This window comes from Morone saxatilis, unplaced genomic scaffold (assembly GCF_004916995.1).
Source record: "Morone saxatilis isolate NCDOM2014 unplaced genomic scaffold, NCSU_SB_2.0 Contig20, whole genome shotgun sequence".
NCBI classification, from domain to species: domain Eukaryota; kingdom Metazoa; phylum Chordata; class Actinopteri; family Moronidae; genus Morone; species Morone saxatilis.
Window position 1 is genome coordinate 12,751,472 of NW_023339763.1, and position 14,930 is coordinate 12,766,401.

The window sequence follows — 14,930 nt, forward strand, 5'->3', positions numbered from 1 at the left end:
AATGCGTGCAGGCAGCGTGTTTTTCAGTTTGAACTGACTTTGCCCGGCTCCTCTGGGTGGGCGTTTCTTTAGTGTTAGGGTGGGAAAAAAATAACACAGCCCCTCACACTGTGGTGATAGCCGGGGTGATTTCCAATCCAATCAGCGCAGGCGGGCGGAGCACATGTGAGAACAAGGGGGACGACTCCGCTCCACCTGGTACCGCGGATGGCCCGTTTCGCATGGTGCGCTCAGACTGTACACGGCAAAGAACAAAGAGTATATTACCTGAAGGGCGAGACATTAACACAGTCACTACACATATATACCGATTTTTTTTTTATATTCCTATAACGTGATTTTTGGGTGTTTACGTCGTAATGTTGTCATTTGGGTAGAACTGTGCGTAAAGGACGCACATTGTCACACCATGCGCTCTGCACACCCACACACAGGGATAGAGGTGTGCATTTTTAGTGGTAATAAATAATATGAAATACATTTCGTCTGTAAATGCTCAATTCTCATATAAGAGGCACCATCATCTAGCCACTGCCATTTTTTCCCCCTTTTTGTTATTGGTTGTTGCTGAACTTGGAGTTCTGCCAGCAGTAGAAAGTTGTGCTCCAGTATACCATTGGCAGACAAAGAAGCATTTACCCCCCACTCCCCCCCCCCCCCCCCCCCCCCTCGCCCACTGAGGTGTTCACTGGCCTAATTAACATGGTGTTCATCACTCAAAGGAGGACACCTTGCAGGGAGGGGCAACAGTTTGAGACATATTTTCCTTCCTGTATTTGGCTTCAGGTCAGGTTAATCCGACTTAATATGATTATGTTATATGTTTTACACTGAGCCTGCAGAGGGTTGACAAAATAACAGATACACCTGGTGATATATTGAAATCCAATAAAATATAATAGCAGTGCAATAAATACTACCAACGTGAAACATATTGTTTGTTTGTTTTTTGTCTTTTTCAGCTCTATAGTGTTTTATGGGGCTGCAGTTTGTGGCCTTACTGTATCAGATTTAGTTATATATACAGGTGTGCTCTGTATTGTTCACTCCTGGATTCCTAGAAGGAGTGAGAAAAATACATACAGTTTGACTTGCCTGCTAGGCCATGCTTTCTAGACACCAGACCAGACACCTCGACAGAGAACCAAAAGTATAAGTGTACCACCATCTATTGGAGTTATTTTGTACTACAAGAACATATACAGTCAGGTCTACAACTGACTGAGCCTGCAGCCTCCCCTACAGAGCAGACAGACTAAAAATAGATATTATTTCAAAAAGTAATTAAAACCAAAAATATAACTCTCACGTGTTATTGTGGTTATTGCTCTTGTTGATTTTTTTTTATTTTTTATGTTTTATTGCTATGTATTTGTGACAATTTTCTGTTTCCATAGATTACTATTGTTTATTGTTTCATACATCATTTCACTTTGGCTTGTTTTGCCATTTTCTGTTTTACTGATACAGTGTGATTTAAAATTGTTGGTTGTGTTTATAGTTATGGTTTTTGTGCACCGGGGATAGCGACTACTTCGTGGAGGTAAATCCAAATAAAGAATAAATAAAGAATACGTTTCTTTAGTCAAATGATGATTTATGCAGTAGTCTGTGGATTAGTCTTTGTGATTTAACAGTAGCATGTAAAATAAAGATAACAGAGGGGTCCTGTCAGGGAGTTATTTAATGATTTGGAGATGATGATTCAGAATTTAAAGTACTACTTCTCACTACATTTGAGAAGCATTATCCAAACTACTATAAAACAGACTATTTCACTAATACTCCTTAACTTCGTGGCTTGGAATACTTTAAAGGTAGATGTTGTATTTTGCTCAGTCTCCCAGAAATATCCGGTGATGATGACGATGAAGAGTAGTAAGAATTTCAGTCTTCAGCTTGGTTTCATGGCTAAATCTGGGGTCATGTAGTTCTCCAGCACAGTAATACTGGTTGGTATGTGGGAGCAGACAGAATAGAAGAATGCATGTGTAGTCTGCTGTGTATGTACTGTATCTGACAGACACTTAACGACGACTGGAGTAGGCACACAATGCACAAAGAATGAGGTCCAAGGCTCTAAAAGGACACTGTGGACACCCATATCCCACATACCTTTTTAATCAACTTTATTATAGTTTACACACATAAAAGATTCCATAGACAAGGAAATTGCTTCAATAAAATCTCTGTAATGTGCCAAACATTTATAAAGTGCATTTAGATCATAAAGTTCATGTAGTCAGAGAGTTCATTTTTTTCCAGGTGCTGATTTATATATTTAAAATGTTCCATGGGAGGAGAAAGCTTGTGTCCAGGTTCTTCCTCCTCCTGAGTTCCCACACACCCTGTCCTCCTCATAGACACACATACATGTATATTATCTATGGTCCTCCTCATGTCCAACCCCTACAGCACTCTGCCACCCAGTGGACAAAACATAGAACAACGACATTGAATCCCATCATGCTTTGCCGTGCCCGCCGACCCGAGAGCTACCGATGCTAGGCTAACCGTCGTTAGCTCCCGGGAGCGGACATGTTGTACCGACCCTTCCTTGAATAAACATCGCCGTAAGCGGGGAACCGGGAGTTAACGGGGAGGCTCGAAGCGCTGGGCAATCATGGATGCCGTCAACGCCTTTAACCACGAGGTAGGCTGCCGTCGGGGCTCGCTGAGACCCTGAAGTCACCGAGTCCGGCGGTGCTGGTTCACGGTGCTGATGCACTGAAGCTAGTCGAGCAGCACCGAGCAGCGGGCCTCGCTAGCTGGACTTGTCCACCTTAACATGGCTTAAGGCTAACCGAGTTAGCGCTTGTGTTGTAGCTTACAGCTGCTGAAGCATTTCAGTCATGTTGTTACTGAAACCAGTGAGGGGGTATGTTGCTAACTAGCGAGCTTACAGCGATGGCCGGTGCACACTGGTTCCAGTCACCTTGCACAAAGTTCGCAGAGTAACATTGGTGTTAGCCTGTGGGAGCATGGTCACTTGCACTGGTGTTGGTAACAATGCTACAGGCAAACACACAGCGAGCAAACACACTGTGCTGTTGTTGTTGTCACACTGCAAGCTTCTAACACAATGTTCGCCACTGCTCCATTAATGCACATCCCAGGGTTTGTTTAGGTTGATGCCAGGCCAAGTCCCTGTAAGGCCCGAGGACTGATGGTTGATACTCTTAAAGTCCAGTTAAAAGAGAGGTCATGTTATCTATTGGTGTCTTCTTTTTTTTTCGTCTCGTTTCTGCTAATTTAGCCCTTGAATGTAACAGTTACAGGGACTGAGTGGCAAACCAAATCATCATCACACAGGAATATGAGGATTTCTATCTGGCACAGAAACAGAGGCTGTAGTTGTTGCAAATGCAGATCCCTGTTCGATAATGCAAATATGTCAGCGTATACTTCAGCATACTGTCAATAGACACCTATTGAAAGAGCAAATATGTACTCCAGCGATGTCTAGATGAGTTTCTCTCAGACACTATCATTTGGTTTAGCTCAGAATAAGCAAAGCAATAGTTCAGTGCACCTCAGTTGTTAAGATGTTTTACCTTCCTTAAAAAGCAGACAGCCGACAACATGGGGATCATTTCTAGTTTCTTGGCACCATACTGTAGCAAGGCCGTATCTTCATGCTGCCTCACGTCAAAACAGTCGATATGTGTCGTCGTCCCTTCCTCCCCAGAGCAGAGGTGGAGTTTGTTATATTCGGTTTTACAAACTCAGATGCCAGTTTGGAGTGTCTGCGTGTGTCAAAGCTTCTCGTAGCCTTGATGGGAAATAAAAGTGGTTCATTCACTGTTTCTGCAGCACAATACCAAAGCCTTTATTGCCATACCTCCATCAGAGAATAATGAACAATGCAACAATCATGCGGCATACAGAGGTGGTGAAAAAGTCCACTTAACCAATCAGTGTTACTTTTCAGATGGTCAATATGAAAGATCATTAATCCAATTAACATATGTTATCATCAGTGATAAGCCTGTTAAGATTGGAATACTCCCTGTTTAAAGCTTTTGATTTCATGTTTAGTTCGGTTACTTGTTTCCACTAAAATCTGTATTCGTGCAGAGCTTTTCCTGTAAATCTGTCTCTTTGATGTGGGAAGACACGAGGGTTTGGAAATAGAAAGCAACCAACTGGAAATGATTGACATCACCTCTGAAGCTCCTCAAGCAAAGTCATCTGTTTTTTATTTGTTCTCTTCCTCCTGTTTCCTGACTCTCCACGTGTCGCTCATCTGTTATCTCCTCTGTCTCTAGTTATTCTCGCTGATGGACTCCAAGCCTCCAATATCTCGGGCAAAGATGATCTCGATCACCAAATCGGCCATCAAAGCTATGAAAGTAAGAATGAGTTTGGTATTTGTTTGTTTTGAGAGTTACTTGTTTATCTGTTTGATATTTTCCATCTTTCTAAAATGATTGAATTGTTTTTGCCTGTATCGAGACAATAACATGCTTACTTGCTTCTCTCTTTGTCAGCTCTACAAACATGTGGTCCAGATTGTGGAAAAGTTTATCAAAAAGGTGAGACACCCCTACATTCAGTCATCACCCGGTTTCTCTCACCAAACACAAATAAACTAAAGTCTGTTTCTACTTCTGCTCTCTCCAGTGTAAGCCTGAGTACAAGGTAGCGGGCCTGTATGTGGTGGATTCCATTGTTAGGCAGTCCAGACACCAGTTTGGAGCAGACAAGGACGTGTTTGGCCCAAGGTTCACCAAAAACATTACAGGAACTTTTGAGAACCTCTGCCTTTGCCCAGTAGAGGACAGGGTACGAACAAATTTCACTTGATAAATAGTGTGCATTGTAGTGTAGTACCAAATTGGGGTTTTGCCAGCCTCCTGTTATTCCTTCTCCTTCACTCGTTTCCTTGCTTTCTTATCTTCCTTTGTAGAGTAAGATCGTGCGGGTGTTGAACCTGTGGCAGAAGAATGGGGTGTTCAAGATAGAGGTTATTCAGCCCCTCCTGGATATGGCAGCTGGCTCTAGCAGTGCGGCTGCACCTTACACAGGCACAGATGAGCCAGGTAACATGTCTGTACACGTGAGGCAGCCCAAGATCCTAACTAATGTGAATTATTGTCTTAATAATAATAATATTTTTTCTCATAGAATACATTTGCAAATGCACATTCATATAGTAATAGCATATAATAATTTAATATTGATAAGGTGACGTGTAGGTGAACAATGCTGGCGTTTGAAGGCATTTGTGTGCTGCTCGCACACATGTTCATGCTGTGCCTCTTCTCGCAGGTTCTTCCCCACCTCCAGCCAAAGAGCCTGTTACTGCGGTAACGGCGAACTCCACCACGACACCTGCTGCTCAGCTGCAAAACTCTGATGCCTTTGCAGCTGTGGCACAGCTCTTCCAGTCCTCACAGGGTCAGCAGGTGTGTGTGCACTATTGCATTCAGACATAAGCTTTGATCACGGCCATTTTGCTTCTTATATTATAATTGCGTATACACCCTCTAGATCCTCACTAATAACTCTTCTTTAACTCTCTGTCATTGCCATTTTTAGCTTCAGCAGATGCTCCAGAACTTTCAGCAGCAGCCAGTGAAGCCCGACACCAACACTCATCCTCCTCTCCATAACGTACAAACACAAGCCCAAAATGTCACCACTGGCCTGGGCATGGTCGCCCCACAACCTCCCTTGCCTACCCAATCCACACAGCAGAAGACAGCCTTTGACAAGGTGGCTGTGCGTTTCTTTTTGTATTTTCATATGCCTTCAACAGCTTAATATACTCTATACAACATGGCAGAGCCCAGGCAATGTTTAGGCACTTTGTAGCACAGTGCTTGGAGTATTTTAGCAAGTAATTTAGGAAAAGTACAAGTTCTTCCATGTTAAACGTAATTTATGTACTTTTTACATTCATTGCCTGCCTGTCTTTTAGAAATTGCTGGACCGTTTTGACTATGATGACGAACCAGAAGTTGGAGAAGAAACGAAGAAGGATGAAATGTCATCACAGCCCTCCTTGTAAGCGTTTTATTTATTACATATACTACAGCAGCTCTGCAATGCCAAGAAGTGGGAAGCTCTGATTGATTTTTTTTTTAAATGAACTAAAAGCTGTGAAGCTGATGTGGTATTTTTTTTATCACCACAGTATGCAGCAGCCTCCAGCCTTCCTACAGCACATGGAGCACTTTAAACCGCAGATGATTAACATGTCGCAAGACCTCTCACAACAGGTAATAAGTACAAATATTTTAAATGATAAAATAACTCATCTTTCCTGACAAATCTGGCCATCGGATTCACTGATTATCTGTTTTTATTTTGTACTTTTAAACAAAAAAATTGCTATCAAATGTTCCCTGTCACTATAACTTGTATTTTAGCTTGTGTTACAACAGTAGACCCTTTCCACAGCAGACATTTTGACTTGTTGTAGCAGGAAAAGCACAGGTGAAACATATTTGTGCCAGTTAGCATGAGAGTGAGCCAGCATGGAAAATACAGGGCCTTGGAACTGGTTGTGCTTGTTAGTGTTCTATGACATTTTAAAATGTCTTCTGTGAAAAAGCTTTATTGGGTTACATAATACATATACCATTTACACTACAGTATATGGTCTTTATTTATTTAGTAATACATACAAAATGAAGATAAAATGTGTCCAGGGACAAATCTTTTTGGGAACCCTGTTGTACGTGCACAATATTAATTCCAGAGGTCTTTCTCAGGTTCCTCTCCCTCCTAATGGCCAGCTCCAGGCCTATGGTTTACCACCAGGACAAAGCTTCCCAGTTATGATGCCTCCTGTGGGCCATGCTTTACCAGGGCAGCCTCTCCCTGGTTCTACTGGGCCTCCGGGCTTCCCGGGGGTATTCCCTCCCCACAATGCCAACCAGCAACAACAGGTAGACTTAACAATAGTACAAAAGACATGTGAAAACAAGCCATTTTTAGGGTAAATTTAGTTGGTAAAGTACATTTCCTGTACATTTTTATATTTGCATTAAAATTTGAATTTGATGCCATATCAGGATTTGTCAATGGATATGGAGCGTTCATCTATGAGGGATGGCAGACATGGTCGGCGGTCAAACTCAGGCTCCAGGTAAGCATGTGATGTTAATGCAATGTGTCAAACTAACTTTCCATCTAAGCACGATAATTCGTTAGATAAACTGCTCAGTACTTATTTATGACGGACATATCATGAGTTACAATGTCTTTGTTTTTGCTCCAGGTCTCCGAAGCGGAGGAGGTCACGGTCTAATTCGCGTACACGACGATCCAGGCACAGGCGATCCCGCTCGCGCTCTAGAGACCGCCGTCACCATTCCCCACACTCTCGCTCACAGGAGCGCAGGGAGAGAGAGAAAGAACGAGAGCGACGGCAGAAAGGTCTTCCTCCACCCAAGAGCGAGACACTAAGCAGTGAGTCATAATCTATTTATGGTCATATTTATTGAAGTAGATAGACACGGCCCTGAAATGAAGTGCGGGGAATATGCAGTGTTTTTGTTTTAGTCATTTCATAAAACGATGAGATGACATTAGCATTTTTTTCTCCTCCCTTTTATCCCATTTATTACATATTTTTGTTCTTGTTCATGTTACTATTTCTTTCTCCTTTTCAGTTTGCAGTACAACTCTCTGGGTGGGCCAGTTGGACAAGAGAACACAACAACAAGACGTCGCCTGTTTACTGGAGGAGTTTGGCCAGATAGAGTCCATCAATGTAAGTAGACTTCTATTGATCAGTTCTATTGATCCACATCCTGTGTTTGTAACAATGAAAAACATAGCTTTTTGTGTCTTTCTGTCACTGGTACATTTGTCATGCTATATTTTGTGTTTTTCATGCAAGTCATTACATTAACAGCTCATATGATCTGCTTTGTTATTAATATTTGGTATTTGATGGTAAAATACTGATTACATACAGTCGAATAACTGTACAAAAAAAACTTTTCCAAACCCTTTTCAAATGTTGTACATGTTCATACAAGAATCATGGGAAATCACAATCTTTTTCCTCACCCGTCTTTGTTCTCCTCTCTCGTTAAGATGATCCCTCCACGTGGCTGTGCCTACATTGTAATGATACATAGGCAAGATGCCTTCAGAGCTCTACAGAAGCTTAGTAGAGGAACTCACAAAGTTAACCAGAAAGCCATTAAGGTGAGTAAGCAACATTGCTGCTTAGTAAAGCACTGCAAAACAAAAGCACTTTCTAATTTAATCAAGAGTTTCATTTCTTGCCAGATTGCTTGGGCTTTGAACAAGGGCATAAAGGCTGAGTTCAAACAGTACTGGGACGTGGAGCTGGGTGTCACCTACATACCTTGGTCTAAAATCAGAGAGGTTCAGTTGGAGGAGCTAAAAGAAGGAGGAATACTGGATGTAGACACCTTATCACCTGGTAAAAACTCTGACAGACAAGTCGTGTTATTGATTGATTGATTGTATATTATAGTGTGTTCACCAACCAAATTTGAATTGCGTCCGTCTTTTCCAGAGTGGAGTGGAGTGAGAAACACCCTCGACCTCTCCGAAGAACTCACGCACAACGGCCGTTCGGAGCCGCAGCAGCCTGAGGAGACACAAGTATTACCTGTGGCTGCTGCAGCTGCTCCTCTTGCACAGGTAAACAACAGCTGAACGATGTTGCCAGTATTTAAAACTCTTTATTAGAGATATGTTGAAATATCACTGCTATGTTAATATTTAATAGTGCTGCTAGCTTGTGTGTCACCTGGTTAGACAAGATCATTTTTGATGAAGTTCTTTAACTCCTGTGTTTCTCAAGAGTATGATTGGGCCGTATAACAAATACTTTTCTCATTTGAGATGTCCATTAAATCCCTGTAAATGTTCTCAGGTTCCTCCAGTGCAGCAGCCAATGGTTGGTGTGGGTTCTCTCCAGCCTCCTGTCTTTCCTGGTCCCATAGGCATGCCTCCGCCTTCCTTCCCCCCAGGCGTCCCCCCTCCTCCTTTCATCAGACCTGGCTTCAATCCCATGCAGATGCCTCCAGGTAGCACCTCCTTCAGCTGCCATGACATCGTTTCTCATTGGCTTTCATTCAGTTTCCCTCTGCGGCACAGTCAAGAATGATGTTTATCAGTAACGTACACACACATTCATTTTCACAAAAAAAAAGTTAATTTGGTCCAAATGATACATTGCCATTAAAATTGTTTTCATACTGACTTATTACAAACTAGCCAAGAAGTTATGTGCTATAACTGGCTGGTAAGTCATTCATTGGAAGGTGTCTGTCACTCTGCATCATCAGCTTTTCATTCAAATTCCTGTGACGCTCCTCATGTGTTAATTTATGTTCTCTGGTATTACAAACATCTCATCAAGAAATAATCGTCAAGGATATTGATGATTAAAACGAGACCAAATAGAGGAATCTTCTGACTTTTTAACAAGAAACAGCAAAAATACACAGACTAAAGCACAAGTACAACACACTGCTGTTATAACTGCTTTTCAATCCCCTCGCTCATGTGCTGGCACGCTATTAAGCTTACCGTATACAGATTGCTTCCTTGACAGTTAACTATCAGCAGATTAATTTAAAAGATTTACTTTAAAGGTCCAGTGTGTAACATTTAGGAGGATCTATTGGGAGAAATTGAATATAATGTTCATAGGTAGGTTCTCATTAGTTGTGTACTGAATATACGGGAAAATACGTTTTTGTTACTTAGAGAAAGTAGTTTTTTATCTGCACACCTGGTAGTTCCAGTTTAACATGCCTGTTTCTACAGTAGCCAAGAACAGACCAAACCAAACACTGGCTGTAGGTAGGGCCTTCGGTGTTTCACGGCCACCGTAGTTTCTCCTACAGCCCGTTCTCATTCCCAGCTTGTCAAATACAGACACTGGCAGTGTTTAGTTAGCAACCTGAAACTTCACCACTAGATGCCACTAAATCCCACACACTGGTCCTTTAACTTTTTATACATGCTAAAACTATATATCCACTATCAAGAAGTCCTGTGGGTTGTCGGTGTTCACCTGTCACCAAAGTTTGCTTGAACCGAATCAAACTGGTGTGAAAGCATGCTAACTCCTCTCACCTGTCTTCTCCCAGGTTTTCCTCCTCCAGGTGCAATGCCTCTCGGCCCCCCACCTCCTTCCAAAGGTGGAGTTGAAGACCCACCTCTGGACCCAGCAGGTCTGGGCAACAGGAAAAATGATGAGGTCCTGGAGGGACCCAACATCTTCAACAACCAGATGGGACCTATGGGTCAGTCTGTCTCTCACTCCAGACTTTTTACCAAAGTGATTTTGTGGTTTCTCATGCTGCCCTTACCCACTTTAAAAAAAAATACTACTATTAGTTAGTACTATTAGTTATTAGTTAGTTAGTTAGTAGTTACCATTAGTAAACTGGATTAGATTTTTTATTATTAGATGAAGTATAGTGCTTCAACAGTCACTTGATGGGCAGGAATTTAAATGACTAGTTTGATTATGATTCATTTGTATTTATCAAGTGAAAATACAGTACCAGACATTTGTTAGTTTGTGATTCTCAAATGGTATGATCTGTCTTAAATTGAATATTATGGTGCTTTGGGACCGTAATGAAATATAATTAAAGCTGTATTTTGTGTTCGTGTCCCTCCAGGTAACCAGGTAGTCGGACCTCCAGGGACTCTCCCAGGTGGTCCTCCAGGAAACCTCCAACCCCCTTCTGGTGGTCTGCTTGGCGCACGACCCGGTATAATCCCACTTCAGCGTCCTCCAGTTCCCCCTCCACCACACATGCAGCGCTTCCCTCCGCCCCACGGGCCACGACCCCCTCATCCCAACATGCCACCCATGCCCCCGCAGATGATGCCCAGAGGGCCACACCCGCAAATAATGCACCATGACCCCGCTCCACCTAAAGGAGGCTTTGGGATTCTCCCTCCTCACAATATGAGGGCTCCTTTTCCCCCACATGGGCATGGCCCTCCTCCTCAAGGTCCTCCCCCTCCTTTTATCAGACCAGGGGGTCCTCGTGGCCTGGAAGCGCCAGAAGAAATGGACGGCAGACCATTCAGGGGAGACAGGCCTGGATTCAGGGACCGAGAGCCAGAGAGGGACAGAGACTGGGATCGAGACAGGGATAGAGAGAGGGACCGAGGTTTTGGAGGTGGAAGGCGTCCATTTGGTGATGGAGGGAGGGGTGGAGGTGGTGATAGAATGGATGGGAGGGACAGGCTCGCAGGCTGGCAGGAAGACGGTGGTGATCACCGGGGAGGAGGATGGGAGAGAGACCGAGATAGAGATCGGGACAGAGACCGCGATCGGGACAGAGACAGACGGGACTGGAGGGAGAGGCGAAGCAGCCTGGATAGCGACAGGGAACGAGGGAGGGGTGATGATGGGGAAAGGGAGCGAGGGCGGGGGGAGGGAGGAGAGAGAGAGAGAGGAAGGGGAGAAGGTGGGAGTCGAGAACGAGGAAGGGGGGCTGAAGGAAAAGAAGGGGACAGGCCAAGGCGGTCAGAACGGCGAGAGAGGACCACGCGGTGGGACAGAGATGATCGATTGGCCGAACTGGAAAACATGGACAGATTTCGGACCTCTAACAGCACAGAGCAACCTTGTTTGACTCCTGTTGTCTCTGCGGAAACAAGTAAAGAACCAAGCGTGGAAACTTCTCAAAAGAAGGCAGAATCAGAACTTTTAGACCCGCCCCCAGAAGTAACTACTGCGGAAGGAGAGCCGAAGCCCTCTGAGCCCTTACCCTCAGCTCAAAGTGAGCCCACAGAAACAGAAGAGGAAGCAGCATCGTAGACTGGCTCACTACTCCTGCAGCCACAGACTGCTGTGAACCACTGAAAGTAAAAAGAAAAAGAAAAAAAAAAAAAGAAGAAGGTGTTTTTTACTATGATAACCAGCCTCAACTGAACAACTAACTAGTCACAGTTTGTCAGTTGGTAATTAACAGTTTCTGGGCAGTAACACATTTCTTGAACATCTTCCACACATGAAAATGGTTATTTTAAGACTTTATGGCTCGTGGTCACATTTGGCTTTGCATTGGTGTGTAAACACTTACCACTTGAAAATCAGTTTGGAAAAATGACTGTAGTTAAATGTTGGCTATCAACTCTGGTTGTTCTCCTCCCTGTATGTTGTAAGAATGAATGGAGTGTTTGCATGTTAGCTAAGCCCTGTCCATCTAAGGTTAATTTGAGCTTAGCTCTTTTATGTTTATACTCAAGTTGGTTTGCAGTCGGTGGAAAAACATGATTTTTATGACACAAATTTATTTTTACGCCATGGCCTCATCCATGTGAGGCTCTCCTCAACAAGGTAAATATGGTGATTTTAAAATATATATTTTTTAATTTGCCAAAAGTTCTCTCAGTCAAACACTGAATAATAGAGGCGCAGTTTAATTTTCTTTATTGTTTTCATTTCATCTTCTGTTTAATTTTGTCTCCTCATTACAATCACAGCCAGTAAGGCTCAGCTTTGAAAGGACTATGGTTGCCTTAAAAGCCAATCAAGTTACTTGTATGTGTTTAAATGGAGAAGAGCATGTGATTTATAAATTAGTTAAAATATCCCTGAGAATTAGGCCTGGTACTCACTCACACAAAGAGTTCTCCTTTTCATTATGCCCTAACGTTTCACCCTTTGAACCATATTTTATTTCAGGCAAAACAAAAATGAGCATTGTCTTCATTCTACCAGACACTTGGTGTAGTAACTTATGAATTTCTGACATGCACATTTACTGGCCAATACCTGATGTCCTTAAAAAAATCCATTCTCAATACATGGTTTTATTTCAGTTTTAAAAAGTATATATTCCACTAGTACTGAGACATAGGACTGATTAGAAGCTGAGCTAGTTCTCACAAGGTCTCTGAGTCTAACTTGGTAGTCACATTTTACTAATAACAACATTGCACCCAGTTCCTTGTGAAAAAGTAACAGTCCTGTCATTCTGATATTCTTTAGGAAATCAAGAATGCTTCACATTCTTTGATCATACTTTATCAGTTGTCACTTTATAGAAAATCTGTTATGGAAATTGGTTAATTCTCTGTGTTTGCATATAATCATGTTGCTTGGTTGCCGACACAAACCATTGTAGGGGCTCAAAACCAAGGACCTAAACTTTAACAGTGACATAATTGAATTTGTTTTGCTGAGCGGACATTGTAAAAGATGAGCCAAGAGGCATTTTATATAAGACATTTCAACATAACATGCATAAAAGTTAAAGTTAACGAAAAAAAAGGAACGCCCAGGTGTATTGTGGTATATGTCCCTTGGAATATTTAGGACATAAAGAGATTTGATGATATTATATAAGTAATCTAGACAGAGATATTGGTATAGAAAAACATAGAGGAGTATATCCATTTGCAAAGAAATTGACCCAAAAACTGCTGAGAAGACGAGACATTTTTCACTAGCAAAGTTGATTTTCATCTTTGTTTCCATTTCGACGGTCTATTTTTCAGAATTTTACCATCTACATCATTAAAGTTATGTGGAATTAAATTCCATTGGAAATTCAAGTATGTGTATACTTAGTATTTTTTTTCTGCTGTCTAAATATCACACTCTTGCCTAAATGTGTATATTTTTATTTTTCAGTTAAAGAAATGAAATAGGACCTTTTGTAGATCCAACAGAGAAATATTCAAAACAGGTTTATTTTAGTGCCAGCTTGGATTTTTGAGCATTTTGTATAAACACAATTTAGCAAGCAGACTTGATAAGCTTTATGCTAATGGTGGTATTTTTTTTTTTGCTGTGTGTATGGAAGGAAGAGGGCAATGTCTTGGACCAGGCGAAAGAGCTTTGTCAATTGCCTCTTGTACGTCAGTCAAACTTGGATTTGAATTAATTTTGGCCACATGAAAATGTAAAATGTAACCCTATAGCTGAATTATTTTTTTTGTCTTTGATAATTTCAGCTTTCAAACTTAGTTTAACTGAGGACATACTGTATCTGAGTTAACACTGTTAATGTTTGAAGCCCAGATTCTGCAAGCCCAACTGTTCTTGAATCTTGATTTTAACAATGAGACAGCAAGGGCAGAACTAAAGTGATGAAATGAGTGTTGCTTGGGACACACTGCTGTAAATATGCTTGTATCACTGACAATTCAAAGGTGTAATGGTAATTGTTTATGATCTGTGATTCGTTTATCTGAGAAAACCAATTGACTTGGAAGGAATAACAGAGGCCCTTTGCTTTAACGTTTTTTAACTCCTGATGGTTTGAAAGTTGACAGATGTTTCTATGATTTGTTAAAAATACAAAAGACATGGACATAAAATCTTCAATATTTCAGCCATAGGAAATTGTTTTTAATAAACTATTTTTGTACCAAATGATTTTTCCGTGTTCAAATTATATTCTGTGCATAACTCATGCTGTAAACTGCCAGATGGTGAAAGATGAAGATACTCAAAATGATGTGGCACACATTTGATGCAATGGGCAGTTTAAATGCCACACAACTGTTATTCAACTAATGCTTACAGGCTGTTTCCTTCACTATCTACGGTAAAGAGTAAAACAGGTAAGGTCTTTTTTTATTAGGAAATATAGGTATAAACAAAAAACCAGTGGGACAGCAGACTTTGCAGCCCACACAGTTCTTCCCCTCAAATGTTCCTCCTCATACAAAAGCCCAGTCATGACTTCAAATTAGCTTTGTACTATAGCTGTACTGACCAGCATGTAGTTTAATCATGCTACTTCACTTATGACTGTAACAGGCCTACTGACAGTCTTGTCCCCCGGTTTAGTAACTTTTTATGCAACATTTCTTTTTATCATTCGGTTGAGTGGTTGATGAGGATACGTCCACCTGCTTAATGAGCTGCTCTCCGCCATAACGCTTAGTGACCAATCAAAATGCGTGTTCTTGATTGTACTTTACTCTGATTGGCTGTCTGTATTAAACAC

At 41.8% G+C, this 14,930-nt stretch overlaps 1 protein-coding gene across 2 annotated transcripts; it reads left to right on the forward strand.

Annotated features, from left to right (window-relative positions):
• Nucleotides 1–2,475: 2,475 nt before the first annotated feature.
• On the forward strand, nt 2,476–14,353 carry scaf4a (SR-related CTD-associated factor 4a). Of its 2 annotated transcripts, none has more exons than XM_035666267.1 (19): nt 2,476–2,653; nt 4,269–4,352; nt 4,491–4,535; nt 4,624–4,785; nt 4,910–5,042; nt 5,272–5,408; nt 5,542–5,724; nt 5,924–6,009; nt 6,140–6,224; nt 6,720–6,896; nt 7,023–7,096; nt 7,229–7,419; nt 7,623–7,723; nt 8,053–8,166; nt 8,251–8,407; nt 8,504–8,631; nt 8,867–9,020; nt 10,092–10,247; nt 10,632–14,353. In XM_035666267.1, the coding sequence occupies exons 1-19, from the start codon at nt 2,624–2,626 to the stop codon at nt 11,783–11,785; spliced, it is 3,351 nt and encodes a 1,116-aa protein (XP_035522160.1). In that variant the 5' UTR covers nt 2,476–2,623; the 3' UTR covers nt 11,786–14,353. The 2 variants fall into 2 exon arrangements, with proteins under 2 accessions (XP_035522160.1, XP_035522161.1); XM_035666268.1 differs by having other exon boundaries at nt 5,542–5,718.
• The last annotated feature ends 577 nt before the right edge of the window (nt 14,354–14,930 follow it).